This window comes from Varanus komodoensis, unplaced genomic scaffold (assembly GCF_004798865.1).
Source record: "Varanus komodoensis strain SLA01 unplaced genomic scaffold, ASM479886v1 scaffold2, whole genome shotgun sequence".
Classification (NCBI taxonomy): domain Eukaryota; kingdom Metazoa; phylum Chordata; class Lepidosauria; order Squamata; family Varanidae; genus Varanus; species Varanus komodoensis.
In genome coordinates, this window is record NW_025335568.1 from 51631870 (window position 1) to 51649064 (window position 17195).

General features: G+C 40.0%; 1 protein-coding gene across 3 annotated transcripts in view; it reads right to left on the reverse strand.

Moving 5' to 3' along the window:
* The window catches only part of TRAF5 (TNF receptor associated factor 5), a 38026-nt gene that overhangs the window by 8037 nt on the left and 12794 nt on the right, over positions 1-17195 (reverse strand). For 2 of the 3 annotated variants that reach the window (XM_044429111.1, XM_044429110.1), the window contains exons 2-6: positions 7805-8032; positions 3835-3892; positions 2697-2798; positions 904-1068; positions 65-142 (exon numbers count right to left, since the gene is read on the reverse strand). In XM_044429111.1, the coding sequence (XP_044285046.1) occupies positions 65-142; positions 904-1068; positions 2697-2798; positions 3835-3892; positions 7805-8022 (621 nt within the window). In that variant the 5' untranslated portion in view covers positions 8023-8032. The remainder of the gene's footprint in view (positions 1-64; positions 143-903; positions 1069-2696; positions 2799-3834; positions 3893-7804; positions 8033-17195) is intronic. The other variant, XM_044429112.1, reaches the window with a different exon arrangement.

Sequence of the window (17195 nt, forward strand, 5' to 3'; positions counted from 1 at the left end):
TTTTTCTTTCTTTCTGTACTTTCTTTTAAGAAAACAATAAAAAAATTAAAAAGTAATATTCTACCTCTTTCTTCAAGATTATCTGCATGCAGCCCTGGGGGCAAGTCAAGGGATAATTGGGACAATCTATTTTCTCGTGGACCTGAAAATGCATGGAAAGAGCTATTATGCAATAGAAGCACAGAAGACTTGGTACTGTTTGTTTAAAACCACAAACAAGTTGTAGGCACAATTCGCCAGGGATCTTCCACAGAAATCCCAGTGAAGTGAATGTGTGGACAGCTGGTTGCACAGCCATGCTTTTTCCTTTGCCACCCAAGTTTTGTATTGCCACCCAGCAGATGGTCTTTTCTTTATATAGCAATATGTATGCTCAGGTGAACCTGGATCCTTAAAAACAGGCAGACAAACAGGAGCTCCTCTGTGGTCCAAGCAGGCAGCCACAATGCTTTTTCCACTTCTCACCCCAGTTTTCTGTTTTTCCCTCCTTTTCCAACCATCTTAGCATTCCAGAGCCACTGAGCATTCCCAGTCCTTACTGGGATTTTATGCTGCACTAGTAGGATGTCTTTCCTATAAGGAGTTTGTACTTTTCTGTAAGGCTTAGATTTTCCTGAGGCTGCTGATACCATCTCCTTGTTGGTGTGTGCTGCCATTCTGACCATGCAAGGATAGTTTTTGGAAAATAAATTCAGTCTTAGTAAAAATAATGTAGGCTCTGATAATCTGGATAATCTGCTTCATTTTACACCCTTTTGTCTTTAAGTCAGGAATTGTGAGTCTAGTCTGTGGGCCCAATGCTACCTGTGAACCTCCTACACCTGGCCTGTGAGACAAAAGAAGTCTTCACAAGGAAGAAACAAAATGTTATACTTAATTACAATGCTTTTATTACAATCTTACCTTTAAATTAATTGAACTCACAGGCTGATTACAGTACTGGCACAGTTCCTTTCGATAGTTACACCATGAACTCAGGTGTTCTTTCAAATCCTTCTGCATAATTTTTTGACAGCATCCTTCATTACTGCACAGCACTTTTTCAAATGAACATTGTTGTAGATGATCCTGGGAAGCAGAGTAATTTTTCACATATGATCATCCACATTTTAATATCATTGCAGAAGACACGCACAATATGCTTATTTGGGGATACCTGCTGCGCACCTTCAGGAGAGGTGAGAGGCCTCTGCATACCCCATCATCCACTACACAGGTAGCTGAATTCTGCTCTCCGGTTTTTGCTGGGCTACCTTCCCATCTTCCCTGACTTCTGGGCACGCTGACTAAAACTGATGGGCATTCAAGTCTAACAACTCCTGACAAGCCAAAGGAAGCCTTGTCCTGTCAACCATATGCATCTCTTCTGAGGGCTTTGATTTCCATACCTCATCCCCACCCTTTCACAGTCAACGGGCAATTCCCTGTGTCAATGAAGTGTCTGTGGGAATGGCCACATCAATTCCTCCCCATCGAGGAGAACTTAGCCTCTGCTTTGTCTTATCACACTGTCACAGATACATGTGATTTTATGCTTTCCATGCTTGTTCCTAAGTCTCTGTCATCTTCTACTACTTTAGAAGAGGATTTAAGCTCTTCAGAAAAAAATTAGCCTACCCCGTTGGTTAAATACCAGATGTCTCCATTCAAATATAAATGCATTCTTCATGATTAGATTTTTAAAAAATTGCTCTTTGAGTAACCTGTTCTTAATACAGAGACTCTTGTGGACTTATGGACAACTGTTCCAGCTGTAGCACTGTATTCTCAGCATTCACTTCAATCCATCTACATGTACAGAAAGGGAAAAGGTTTGGTGGATAGCATGCATCTTGCCCTCATGATTCCTGGAAGTTTCTCCAAGGCATTCAATGTTGGAGCATTTAGTAACTTCAACAAGGGTTCCTCAACGCAAAGAAACAGATTTACAGATTACTCTCTCCACAGATAGAGAATGTTGTCATGTGGAAGTAAAAAATTTCTTGCTAACAGAAATTCAGAATAGAGTACAGAGAACTGAAGAAAGCCAGGATGGTACAAAAACAGATAAAGAACAAAAAGTGTAGCTACGACAATTAGTTTCTGAAGCAGTAAGAATGCTTCTCAATTTTGACTGTTAGATCTTGTACAACTTCTTGTTGGGTTATAGAAAAAATTAGCCACCAGAACAGATCGGTTCTAATCTTCAATGAGCAATTAAGAAGTTTTTTTAACTCTCCGGAGAGATTCTTCAGTCAGATGTTTAACCACCTAGATTACTCAAACCACAGAGAATCTTGCACTGAATTAGCCTTAATAAACAACTAATGAAAGATTTACAAAAGCAGCTGGAAAGTCACAACTTGTGGTTTTCTGATTTGGGAGAACATCCATGTTAAAAGTGAAAGTTTTACCCAAATTTTATTCTTGAATATTTCATTGCATATACTTTTTATGAGATGGAAAAAATATCTAGACTTGTGGCCAAAACTTTATGCAGACAGTCCCTGGGTTATGAACATCTGGGTTACAAACAACCCACATTTACAAATGCACAGGCTTCCATAAACCCTATATGAATATCTTTAGGTGAAAAGGTGTGAATAACTCTAGGGAACTACGCAATGTGTTTGGTGATGCAACTTTCAGTGACTGTGTAGTTCCCAAGAGATAGAGCATTCACGGCTCAGCTAGCATTAGAATACAGGGATACAAACCTGGTATCGTCCCAGAGATGTTACTGCATCACAGGCTGGTGAATTTTTGCAAAATACTTGCAAATTGAGAACTTCCCTTTTACAGCAAATGTCTTTGAACACCTAAATTAAATAGGTATAAAACCTCATTTCAAAGTTCACACAAACAAAAGAACAAAAGTTCATTGCAATCTTTAAAAACTTATTCCAGGCTATCAGTATAATATGTATTGTTGAGTACATAATGGTACTGAACCCATCCTGAAGTTGTAAAGGAAAGACTAAGAAGAAGTCAAAGAGGAAAGACAAGAAGGCAGCAAAAGAATCCTTGGGTGATGCCTTCCATGCTCAGTGTTTCATTATAGCTGGTCAAGAGATTAATTTTTGGTTGAGATTTTTGCTGCTAGCAAGAAGCTCCATTTCACAAGGGGGGGACTAGCAGAACACTTTCTACATCTTTTATTTTTTTTCCTCCACAGAGGAAGGCTCTAAGACAGGATTTTATTGTCCCCTGCAGCATGAGGATTTCTCTATTGTTGGGACACCATGGCCTCAGTTTAAGGTGTGCCCAAATGATGTGTTTCTGGGTTTCTATCCTTTTTTAACTTTTAATTACCTGTTTATGTTTGTTTTCCCTTCTTCTTGTAAAGAAAGCCTCCTATTTCAAGCTTGCATTTATTTCGTTTGTAAGTCAGGCCGCAGTTCAGGCTCTTCTGCTTTGGCCTTCCTCCAGTTTGAAGTTCTGGCTTGGAGCAATGGCAGAGGATGTCCCCTTCTCCCTTTATCTCTGGGTCCCAAGGCTACTGAGAAAGGTCTAGGTATCCCCTGGCTTTGACTGAGTGGATGGACAGTGGGTGGTGGTCCGCTTAGTGCAGGCCACACTGTGGGAAGTGGACGGTCTGGGGGCCACCCCAACCCTCTGCCTTTCCCGTCCCTTTCGCACAGCTCTACCTGCAAGTGTTCATCAGCCTTGTGAGAACTGTTTTCAAGAGCTTGTTTCTGAATTGCCATAAGGAATTATTTAAATTTTGGTCTGAAATGTTTTTGGGTACCCTCAGCATAAATCAATTCTTTATCTACATATTAATAATTAATAATATTGCAAAAATAACATTTTAACTGAAGATTTACTATTAAAAAGAGAGAACACATTTCCTACCTCCTGAAGTTTAATTATTTCTTTGTCTATAGGGCAGGTTGGCACTGCATTCAGTTCTCTAAAAAAAATTAAGAAACACAGGTCACATTTAAAGCATTGTAAGCCGTCCTGAGATTTTTATATAATAGGATGGCATATAAAAGCTTTTAATAGATAGATAGATAGATAGATAGATAGATAGTTTACATTAATTGCCCATTTAGGCCAATGTAATTTTAATTCTAGTTTTATTTTGACAGAAGGTTTAAAGACAAACAAAAAACCCCTTGCATGTTGTATTAGAATTTTGCCATTTTCACCCCACATCCTGCCTACTTCAACCATTTTAAACTCCTCCAGATTTTGCTTTTTAAACTTGCAGCATCGCTTTAAATAGAAATCCAGCTGCCATGTTGCAAAACGGAGACAGCTAAAAAATTAAAGGAAACTAGCAAAGTCTGGCAACCTATTAAGAAATGTACTTGTTCATAAAGTTCAGGTAACTGCTAAGAACTTGTAAAAGAGGGGAAATTACTAAGGTCAACAGTCAATCAAGATGACACTGAAAGCACACCAGTTACTCCCAGGTAAATATATACTGGAGGCAAGTCTTAATGGTATGTTGGAATGGCAGGCTGCCACTTTCTCTCTGAAGATACAACCAGACGGCTCTGGGCGGGTATTTCAGAGAAGGAAACCAATATACATCTAAAGTGAAACTTGGATGAATCAAAATGGTGCTTTCACAAGATAGGCTTATGTTTTGCTTTTAATTCTTCTGTACCTCTTCTCCGGAATGTCACTTCAAGCCACATGTGACATTTTCATGACCTTAATATCAACATTATCATTGTTATGTGCTGGAGAGTGCATCTTTGTTATGGGGAAATACAATAATTTACCATGCCTATTTGTATGGGTCAGGTCTTCCATGCCAGTTGGAATGTAAAAGAATCAAGTTTCTGGAGACAATAAATCTGAATTTGAAAAGTTGCTGTTCCGTGAAAATATACCACCTAAGCTATTTTAAGAAACAAAAAGAAGTATGAATGCAGAAATGTGTTCTTCTTTCTTCTGATGATGAAAGTGTCTCAAGGACTCAGAACTGGTACTAAAAAGGAGAACAAGGGAGATAAAGCACAGATAGCCATCAGCTCCTTCAGCCTGCTGGCTGCCCTTTCTCCTCCTGCAACTTTGAGATGGTGCAACCATGCCACATGTGGCAACAGCTAAGGAGGTTAGATGAAGGGTGAAAACAGCCCCAAGCAGTATTTGATGTGTATGAAGAACTTGGAGAAGGGTCCAGAGGCAGCATACTCAAAACTGTCCACACAGAAAGAGACAAGGTGTTGCAACTGAGCAAGTCTGTGCCAAGTCTGACTTACTGAAGCGGGATCCATTCTACAGCACTGTCTGTAGTCAAATACTATGACAATTTTAAGAAGATGGTCATGAAATATTGCAGTTCTGAATCTGTGTCTGATATAGTCAGACTGAAAAGAAAACATTGGTGGGAGATGAAATTGTTACACTAATGCAATCAACTTTCAAAGGAATAGTATGCTTGAATTTCATGAGGAAAATACAGTGAGATATCAAAGATAAAAACTTTTTACTCAATACAGACAGGTATTCTATTTTGCAGATTCTGGGGTAGCAGGACAATTTACAGATATTGTGAAAAAACAAAACACTACGAAAGGGACTCCCTTTTGAATGGCACCTGGAGTGATCCAAGAAATTGGATACAATTGTCTGGCAGTCACAGATTTTTGTGTAACAGTATCTTGTGAAGTGTCTACCTGTAAAGAAATGCCAAAGGCATTTTTATCATACAAAACTTGGTTAATGACTCAACAGATGTTAAACTGCAGATTCAGGAAGCTCAACAGTTCAAGATGTATTCACAGCTGATGATGAAAATTCAGAAGAATAGTGATTCTCAGAACATGGTGCAAGCCATGGGATAACAGCCTGATACAATCAGAGCTGCTTGTGGAGTAATAACATCTGTTCTATAGGACAATGGAATAAATGCAGAAGATGAGGAAAATGAAGGGATAATGAAGAGGAAAAAATGAAATAATGCTGTTTATCAGACCATCTTTTCTTGAATCTTTTGAACAAAAAGTAAAAGCACCAGTGAAACAACCATGGAAAGCAGGTGCCTGAAGGAAATTTTTCAGATGGGAGTCTCTCAGGATGGTGATTATGAAGTTGGAGGAACTGGACTCAAGAACTTCAAAGTCTTTTGATGGAGCAGTAAATAGAGGTCTGCCAAAGACTTTAGTTAAAAAGGCAGCCAATTCTTGATGCCACTGACGCAAATAAAAAACACCAGCAGAATTTTTGAGGGAAGCTTCAAAGTATTATAGATTTCCATCATCCCTAACAATCAACTCTGCTTTAATTGTTACTATGCAGGCAGACTTCTGTTTTAAATCTGTTACTGAAGCAGGCCAATGCCTCTTTCATTTATTGTAGCACTTTTTTGAACTTCAGGAATATCATTGTGTGGAATCCTTGTGAACAGATTAGGCTGTGTTTCAACATACATGTGCTTTAAGTAGATTCCACTGCATGGAGTGTGCCTTTGTTTTTATGAATCAGAAAAGGATGAAGAATGTTGATGCCCAGGCCTTTAGTCAGTTTCACAGGTCTGTTTTCTACTATGAGTTTATTCTGCACTGTGATCTTGAACGGCTTCATTTCTTTGTGAAAGTAACATGAGATCTCTTGTTGGATTCACTTAAGTTGGTGTGCTAGGAATGCAAAGGCCTGTTTTTTCATGAAACTCTTAAAGTGTTTAGGAAACACAGTTCTGTTTACTTAAACTGATCAAAGAAAAGGAGCATCATTAAACTTGTCCTGTATTGCCTATATTTAGCACCAGTATTTATTAAACTACTTTTTCTTTCATCTTTGCCTTGCCACTGTTTTGGAGTACTCCAGAAATAGTTTTTAAAAGAAAAGCTGTTCAGTGCCAAGAATATACCACCCATTCCAGTAATGGGAAGGGAATATAAAGTTTTTTTGTCTCTTCTAAAAACCTTTAAAATCCCCATGCCTTAAATTGCCCTTCGCAAAGAACAATATTCAAGCTGTCATTTCTATAATTTCTACTGTGTGTGCACTATGAGTGAATCTTGATGCCCTTTTCAATGCAAAACCAATCTTACTCAGAAAAAAATGACTCCTGCATCCTAAGCTTTTTGCAGAAACCAGCCAGAGAAAGAGAGCCAGCCAGCCACTGGGTGTGCCTCCTCATGAGACTTTTCTCATGCCATCACTCGGTTTCATTTGGGGAATTTTACAGAGGTGGGGTCTAAACAACATTGTCTTCCATTTACAAGCCTTCCATGTTTTGCCACCACTTCTTTGGTCTCTTTTCTTACTGTAGAAAATCTGTTAAGCAACAAAAGATTGTAATTCTGCATGCGGCTTCTGAAACACAGGCACTGTCTTACAGGCTAACTCAGGCCATTGGCTCCTTAGTCCAGAACTGCAGGCCTTGATAGCGGCTCACCAGTTCTTTCAACAGGGCTCTTTCCTAAAACCACCTGGAGATGCTGGAGATCAAACTTTGGACTTGAAGCATGCCAAGAACGTGCTGAACCATGGAGCTATAGTCCTCTTAGCAGCAGTAGAAGCCCTCCATGGGGATGCACTGCAGGTCTTTGAGAACTGAACAGGGTCATCAGAGAAGTCAGAGCAAAATGGAACCACTACCCTTTTCGATTTAGCATAATTTCACAAATTATGGGAAATATCTCATGTTAGTTCTCCTTAGAACAGACTATTTGAACTGAATGGCACAAGTTAGTCATGACTAATGCAAGCACCATTTATTTCAATTCCTCTACTCTGACTAAGTAAGACTAACATTAGATACTACCTTATATAGTGTTTAGGGGAAGAAAGATGTGCACATGAAAGGAGGAGGATACTAACTTGAGCAAGCACAATTACGGAATGACGAGGCCGTCCTTACCTTAAGGAAACAATGCAGTGCTGGCAAAACCTATGTCCACATCCTGTCTGGTGAGGATTATGAAGAACAAGATGGCAATAGGTACATTTGTACCTTTCTTCTAAGGTTTCCACAAACTTATAGTTGGCATTAGGCTCAAAGTCCAGAGAAGCAGCATTACTAGAGTTTTGCCGATTGTAGAAATTTGGTAACTGGCTGGCCAGGTCTTCAAAGGCCATGGACCAAAAGCTATAAACAGGAACACAAAGAGATGCTAGCTGAGTACATGCCTACCCAGTACATACTATTAACTGTTACAATTTAAAAAGTTGTAGTACTTCATCAGTTTTCCCACTGAACATATTAGCAAGAATTTCTGATGAAAATGCAGTTTTGGCTACTGAAAAACAGCACTTTATTAGCAAGGGACAACTTATACTGAATAATTAATTTGCAAATACTTTTTCTTCGCTATTAACAGACTGCTGACTGAGTCGGCAGCTAAATGCTGTTATCAGTATCAGGCAGTATCTTTTGTGGTTGTAAAGGAATGCATGTTGATGCTTCCTAAGGGAAAAGATCTAATAATGCGTGCAAGAGGGTACCTCAATATGTGCTGATGGCTATTATTGTAGATGATTTGTCAAAAGAATGATCTGATACACTTATGGAACTGATCTATCAATTAGTCACAATAAGCCTAATGCAGCTTTCAAAGCTTGAGTCTGCGTTCCTTTGCTTATGGATGCTGGTAACAGGGTGCTGGATTGCCTTAGCGCATTAGAAAGCATGTGGCTGTACATGGTTAGATCTTTGAGCAAGACAGCATCATGGCCTGACCCAGCATGACAGGTCTTATGAGGTTAAATGTGTCATCAGAACAAGAACAGGTGTTTTAAGTATCTGTCTTCTAGATTATGGAGCAGTGGTAAAGCACACATATTGCATGCAAAAGGACACAGGTTCAGTCCCAGGCACCTCTAGGTAGGGATGGCACAGTCTGAGGTTTGAAACCTCAAAACTACACCGATCAGTGTGCAAAATACCAAGCCAAATAAAGCAATAGTCTTTAGTCTGGGCAGGGAGAAGGTTAAGGCATCACACCATCCTAACTGAATTGCAATCTGTTTGGGTCCACTTTCATTGGAGTCAAACTGAGACACTTTTTTTTTTAATGAGAAGATGTCAGGTTTTTCAAATAAAAAATTGAAAGGATTTCTTCCATTTTTCTAATATGAAATGGGATGTTTAGCCAAAATGACACTGTTCTGAGAGTGACTACTAATGAATGGTATAGAAGAACTTTAAATAAAACAAAGAAATAAAAGTGGTGGTGGTGGGGGGAGAATCAAACAATGATGACTGAATGCTTTGTAAGGCGATGTTTTAAATTACTGTTTTAGCTGCTCCAAATTTTGTAAAATGCTGTTTAATACATAGACTAACAGGAACTGTAGCTAACAAATCTTATATACAACTCTCAAATCTTCTTGCCTATACCCAATCGCCCAATTATAAATAAACTTGTGATTGGAAATGTCACACCAGATTGAAAAATGAGATAAACATGGAAAAACAGTATGTCTCCATCTTTCTGAAACTGATTTTGATCAGAGAAAAACTGAAATACAAGGTAATAAGGATGCCTGATATAAACAGAATATTATAGATTTCATGCAGCTAGTTTTGTTCACATGACAGGAAAATTTAAAGATAAGAAAAAATAAAGTCAGCATTCAGATTTTCTACTTAATACTGTGGTTAGGTTAGTATTAATATTTTTTTAAATCAAATTATTAGTTTTTATTTATTTATTTATTAAAACATTTTTATGCCGCCCCATTCGCCGAAGCCTCGGGGCGGCTCACATATTTAAATTAAAATAATTATAATGTAAATTAAAATATAAATATAAAATTAAAATACAGCAGTACAGTATAAAATAAGCCGCCCTGGCCAGATAAAACCAATAATCTTAACAGTTAAAACAGTTAAAATGCCGCTTGAATAAAAATAGTTGTGACATACAACCTTGGCATCCCATAGTCAATTGCTGAACAGGTTTTTCTACTGTTTTAATATTACCAAGATAAAGTGGACTAGATGGGGGCAGACACTTTTTCTATTAAAATAGTTTTTATTCACAACTATATTAATATTTTCAGTTTTTGGTCTTTATTGTAAACATTCTTCCAGTTTTCAAAATGGACAAATAGATACCGTTGAGATATCTTCAGGTGCTTTGCTGTTTTATCCATTTGTTTTCATCTCAGTTCTCTCCCCATCTTCACAATTCCATAAAAACTTCCCAGAAAGAACCCAAGCATGCCCATCGCAGTATTTGGATCACAAGTGCCCAATGCAAAATGCTTAATAAAGCCAGACCTTCATATGTAACCATTTCTTTTCTTTTTGAAGTCAAGACTGAATTAGATGAACCAGAGCATCAAATTTTTGCCCAAAGAAATAGCCATCCTTGACAGATGTAACCGACTTAGTATTGGAATGAATGTTTCCTTCCTGCTAATGCATGCAACCAACAATTAAAGACATTAGCTGGCTTTGCACAACTACAGTGAAAAGAACCCACAGTGGCGTCTTTTCCTGCCCCTGCGTGAGCTTCCTGAGCATGGATTCTGGGGTGAGTTTGAAGGTACTCTACTGTACTTGGATGACACAGAAATCTGTGTACTGTGCACTTAAGTCAGGAAAAGAAACCACTGTGGCTTTCTTTTCGTTTCGTTTCCTTGTTGTTGTTTTATTTGGCCGTGATCATGCAAACCTGGCCCTTCATTCCCTGCCTGCTCAGTCCTTTGATGCCTTGTGATCGTGCCACCAGTTCTAAGACAGCAACATGCAAGCTGCCCTGCCTTCCAAACCACTGTGGCTTTGAATGTCATGAGAAACCAGTGCTCTTCTTGTGGGGTGGCTTATAAGGTCAGCTGGTGGGCTTGGAATCCACAACAGACTATAACTTGTACTAAGGTTTTGCAGCAACCATCAGGCTTTCCTTGCTGTTCAAACCCAGACGAAAGAACAAGCCCACCAGAGGCCCAAAGCAAGTAGACAGTTTCTCTAGACGAGATTGCTCAGAGTCCAGCTCATTCCCTCCCTGCTCGCTCAGAGTTGTGGGCTCTCCATGGCTGCCACTCCAAGCAACAGGGATGCACTCTGGTGGACCTCTCCCCTCCACGTGGCACAGAGGCCACAGCAGGGAGAGGAGCCATGTGCTGCTGTGTCCCCTTTGGACAAGCCCAGCAGAATGCAGCCCAGACCCAGCAGAGAAGAGTTGCTTCTGAGCAGCCCCCCTCTTCTCGGATCATTCCTGATCTTCCCACTGGCTATTTCAGGCCTGCAAGGGAAGCTCTTTCAGCTGGTGCAGTGGTGGCCTGAAGCAATGGGCATTTTCCCTTTCCCCCCTCCTGGGTGCTGCTGCACAGCAGTGGCGGTGTGGCGAACTCAGCCTTCTCATGGAGTATCTGTGGGAAGCCTGAGCGGGGAGGCAGCACCAGAGCCATGGCATGCCCAACCAAGTGCAATGACACACGTGGGCCCTGGGGCTGACAAGCCACTCCAAGTAGCTTGTGGTGCTTTGCAAACCCACCCAGTGCCTGGGCTCATACAACCTGCTAAGGGAGGGGAGGCTGGTTGTGTTGTCTAAATGCAGGCAGAGTGGTTAACAAGCCATCCTACTGGGTTCAAACAACAAGACAAGCCCTTGCCATGAGTTAGTGTGTGGTGGGGACACAAGCGGTTCTAAGTTTTCTTTCTCCCTCCTTTGCAAACAAAGTGATGGTGTCATACTAGGCATTTAAGACTCCTCCTGCTCCAGAAAGCTACCGATTCTTCAATTTGGGCAACATATCTGGTAGAAGATTGTCCCACCTGCCTTAATTCAATTGTTACACTCTCCTATGCTAAAGCATTCTCCCCCAAATTGTATTTTTCTTATTACAAGTGCTACATCTATATCCTACCCCTTTTCCTCCTGCAAGGAACCCACAACAGCTCACATGGTCCTCCCCTCATATTATCCTCACAACAACCTGTAAGGCAGGTTGAACTAAGAGTTAGTGACCCAATGAACTTCATGGCTAGGGGGAACTAGAACCTGGATCTCTTGTCTCAATTGTGCACTCTAACCACAACACAAAAATGGCTTGCACGCTCTCTTGCTCTGTGCCCTCCCACTTTTTTTTTTTTTTACAGTAACAAACATTAGTATAGGCAGGAAATTGTTTTAACCACTGCTGTGTACATTTTAAAAATACACATTTCCTTCAGTCTGCATTTGAAGGACACAGAATTCAAATATGCAAGACAGGAAGTGAATGCTCCATTTAAGTTAAATATGACATGTAATTTCCCCACCCAATAGTGATGCTGGTACTCTCTCCATCTCCAGTATTTTGCCTATCTTTCATGTTAAGGGGTTGTCTTACACTGCAAACCCTTTAGATGGGCAGGGGTGGGGTGCCTTAGGCCAAACAAGGACTTCTTCCCATCCCCTGATGTTTCTTTTTAGGACAAATGGACTTGGCACAGTTTTAGGAAAGGCTCAAACCCATTTGCACTGACAGTGTCAGCTGGACTGGAATTTAAAAAATACCTGCCCACATGGAGCAAGTGATCTGCAATGATCTCACTCCCAGTCCTTGTTTTTATCATCTGGTGCAATGAAGGGAAAAGACAGCCACCATTCCTGAGACTTGGTAGAGAGAAACTTGTCATTACAACAGCGGCCCCAAGTGTGGTGCGCAGACATTCCTCTATATGAGAGAAACAGGATAAGGATAAGCATGGGGAACAACACTCACTTTTCCAACGACCTTAACCTCACGCTTCTCTGTTTGTAAGTAAGGCTTTCAACATGATTGAAAAAGGAGGAGGATGGTTTCAGGTTAATTTGCTTTCTCATCTGTTGACACCAGCCAGTGAGAATTGAATCTGATCTCAACCACACATGCTTACTCTTCTACAACCTCATTTGGGGCCTTGTTGCCTGATCACAGCAGAATGGGATAAATGTTATTTGGGTTTAAGGAGGCAGTGATGTCAATTCACAGTGGACTCCTGTCTTCAGTTCAACAAGCCGTTATTGATCCTAATGGTTGGCTTTGGATTCTGGTTGGAAAACACAGTGAGAAAGTAGTGACTCTGATTAATGTGCATGGGCCTAAGAAAGGCTCTCCAGCCACTTTTCATGACTGTTTCAGCAAACTGCGTGATACTGTGTGAGACTATGTTATGAGGAGGGCAGGTGGATTTTGATGAAACCTTAGATTCCTTCTTGGACAGGAATGCCTCTGAGAGGCAAGCAATGGTGAGATTTGTAATGGAGGCTTTTATAGCAGCATTTGGCCTGACTGAGCCATGGAAAATACTGTATCTGGATGAGAGGGACTATACATTTATATCATCTGTGCAGTGGACTTTGGCTCTTGGTTGGATTACGTTTTGGTTTCCACATTCTGGTTACGTCAAATCAGAGACTGTAAGACTGAAAATAAATGTGTTTTATAAACAAACAAACAAATCATCTTACTGAGGAATGAAGGTACAATAAACTCCTGCTCCACTGAATGGCAGGCTAGCAAAGCTTTCATCTGGCATCAAACTATTGCTTAGGCTTCTCATAAAAATAAATGAAAAGTGACAAATAGATCTAAGTAACAGACTGAAAACTCTTTTAAGGCAGTTTGCCATCTCTCCAAATCCACAACTTGTTACTACATGTTAAATATGATTTGGAAATTATTTTTCATAGCAGAAAGAATTAGCATCAACTTGCTTAAGGCAGATGTCTTGAAGAATGTGAACTGCCCAGTAAAATATTGGCAAATCACCTTATGCAACAAAAATATTGAACCATATCTTGGTCATTAAAGACAATAATGGCAAGATATTTATCCATCCTAAAGATATACATCTTCAATTTTAATTTTTTTATTCAGAATTGTACAGCTATCAGATTATGGTATGTTTTTCCCTCAGCTTAATTTTACCTGTCTAGATATGTTCCAAAGGCAGTTGTTAATGGAAGCTCTGTAGATTGATGACATTACCCAAAGCAACATCTAATGCAAAAACAGGGGAAGTTCTGTCTGGAGGTATTGATTTATTTAAAACATTTCTATGCCACCCCATCGCAACAAAGCCTCGGGGCGGCTCACAACACATAAATAAATACAGAAGTAATAAAATAAATACTAAATTATACAATAAATAACACCCCCCTCCAGTGCATTCTCAGCTAATAATAAAAAACCCTAGTTAATAAATAATTAACAGTTAAAATAAGTTTTAAATAAAAAGGTCTTAGCCTGGCGCTGAAAAACAAATAATGATGGCACCAGGCGGACCTCTCTGGGGAGCGCATTCCATAGATGGGGCACCACCGCAGAGAAAGCCCTCCTCCGGGTACTCACCCTCCTAATACAATTCACAGAGGGTTCCTGGAGAAGGGCATCTGTTGCTGATCTCAAGGGGCGAGAGGGCATATATGGACGCAAGCGTTCCTTTAGATATCCATGTCCCAAGCCGTTGAGGGCTTTATAGGTCATAACCAACACCCTGAATTGGGCCCAGACTTCAATCGGAAGCCAGTGGAGCTGATGGAGAACTGGGGTTATATGAGAACAACGCCCAGTCCCCGTCAGCAGCCTGGCAGCTCTATTCTGCACCAACTGAAGTATCCGGACCGTCTTCAAGGGTAGCCCCACGTAGAGCGTGTTACAGAAATCTAATCGGGAAGTTACCAGCGCGTATGTCACTGTCGCCAGGCAGTCATGCTCTAGGAAGGGACGCAGCTGATGTATCAGCTGAAGCTGAAGGAAGGCGCTCCTCACCACCGCCGTCACCTGAGCTTCCAAAGACAGCTCAGGGTCGAGGAGCACTCCTAAGCTGCGAACTCTGTCCCTCAATTTCCAATTAAGTGATACAAAGCATTTTCAAGTTTTCTAGTTCCTAAACTTTGTCAGTTGTATAACTGTATTTTCTGAATCTGGTTTTATTTCATCAGCACTGAATGATGCTTATGCTACAAGAATTCCTAAAATGAAAAGAGATCATACACTCTGTGCTAATTAATTTTGATATTAAAATATTAACTGTAATTCTGGTTGGCAGACTACACGTCAATACAACAGTAGACTAACTGGACTAGGCTGGATTCATTGGAAGTAAGCAAAAGGGCTGATAATCTTAGACTGACTACTGATCATTAAAGACAGCACAGACACTGCTACCATTATCTCTCTGGATGAAAAGAAAGCCTTTGATAAAACTTAGTGGAAATTTATCTTTGCCACATTGAGACATTTTGGTTTTCCTGTGGAATTTCAGAAATGGGTTAACATATTACATGAAACTTTTTGTGTTTAATGGAGTCTTATCTGAGTTTTTTCTTCTTGAGATAAGTACTAGAAAGGAGTCCTCTTTCCCCTAACCTTAACCTAATTTATACTTGATTTCTGTTTGAAACCTCTCATATCTATGTGTTTGTGCATAATATGTTTCAATATAAACTTTATGCTGATGATCTTCTTATTTATCTGTCATTTATTTTGGAAGCTTAGTTATCAATTCCAGCCTTGATTAATGATTTTGGACACTTCCCTGATTTTCTATTAACTGGTCAAAGTTGGAACTCATGTTTATTGGAGATAATGCACCCCACACTTTGTTATCTAACTGGCAAATTAGACTGTATACTGAATTGATTACTTATCTGAGAGTTCTTGTCACAAATTATTAAGCTGAACTCTCATCAGCTTACTCAAATTTCAGGATATTGACAGATGGACATCTATAAAAATTGGTTTATGGGGTAGAGTAAATACCCCATAAACTTTGGTCCACTTTAAAATGAATGTAATAGCTTGAATCGTTTATGTTGAATAGGTATTCCAATGTTTATATCTAACAAATACCAGAATTTTAATGTTTTGTTCCATAAATTCTTATGGGACTCTTTTCCACTGTAAAGATATGGGTATCTGGGGTGTCCTTCTCAAAGTATATGCATAATTATTGTCAATAATATATGCTATTATTATCACTGCTGTTGTTATTAATGTAAATTTTCTTCTATATAACATATTGGGATATAGAATAAAATGTAGCCAGTGCTATGGAACTTTTCCCTTCCTTAAATGCTGTTCAAATATTTTTTTTCTTTTTGAAAGTTTTCTTTTTGCATTTTCATGGTGCGGTTTGGCTGTTTTTGTGCTGCACAATATATTAAAACACGCTAGAATGGGACAGATTGGAGAATGAAGCAGAATGGTGGGAGACAGCTTTTCTAGTATGAGATAAAGTACCATACTGGTGCATCCTGGTATTATTGATTATTGATTACATCCCAGTTGGTCCACTTTCCCATTATCCAGCCATTGTCCCAAAACAAATTTCTGCTTCTTTGGCATTATTTCTAAGAAAATATACCAAGGGCTATGGCTGCCTGGAGAACGCTGGGAATTCTAGGGAGTTGTGCTGTCTAGACAGGGTTGTGTTCCAAGTGATACACCATTACTAAACAGCAAGTTTCTCCATTTGCATACTACAAAAAGTGGGTGAGAGAAAGGCTTGGTAAGTCAAGTCACATGGTGTTTGTCTGTGGATAACACACGAGGGGCAGCTCTTCATGAAGCAGCAGCTGGGACAAAGAAAAGGTAATGGCTAAACTTGGGGTCTCCATTATGGGGAGCATGGGCACAAGCAGACCTCTCTCTTGGATCCTGACTCCCCCCTCTGTTGAGAGGGGGCCCATCTCTTGCGCTGTACAGGCTGCTCAGATAGGCTTATCTGATTCTGAGGAGGTGGCGTAGAAGCAAGAGGGTGAGGACAAGTTGTCTGATCCAACGTTACCTAGTGAAGCTTCTCATGAAGAGCGTGAGAACTGGCCTGCCTTGGAAAGAGAGGACAGTTTTCCAGGGTCGGTGGGGGAAGCAATGGCAAGAAACACTAATTGGCCCAGTCAGGCCCTAGTGGGATCAACAAGCTGCTCAGTTACAAGTTCTCAGATGTTCCCATCAACTTGCCCACAAGCAGCAGGAGCCACCTTGAGGGTGGACTCAGAAGCTTTATCGATAAGAAGAGACAGAGGAGAAGTTTCATTTTGGATTCAGCTCGTTACGGGCCATCTGATTCTCCCTCAACTTTAATAGATGGCTATTATAGTTAAGTTTCCACAAAAGCATGGCACTTCAAAGGAATCCTTCTGAGTCTGATAAACAGAAGTAAAGAGGGAAGGGACCTGTTCATGACACTCTCTTGTTATGAAGGGGCAAATCCCTCAGAACAGCCATTTGTGAAAGCACCTCCAACATGCTCAAAATTCTGACTGCGTCCACCAATCCTTATCCAGAATTATTATTATTATTATTATTATTATTATTATTATTATTATTAT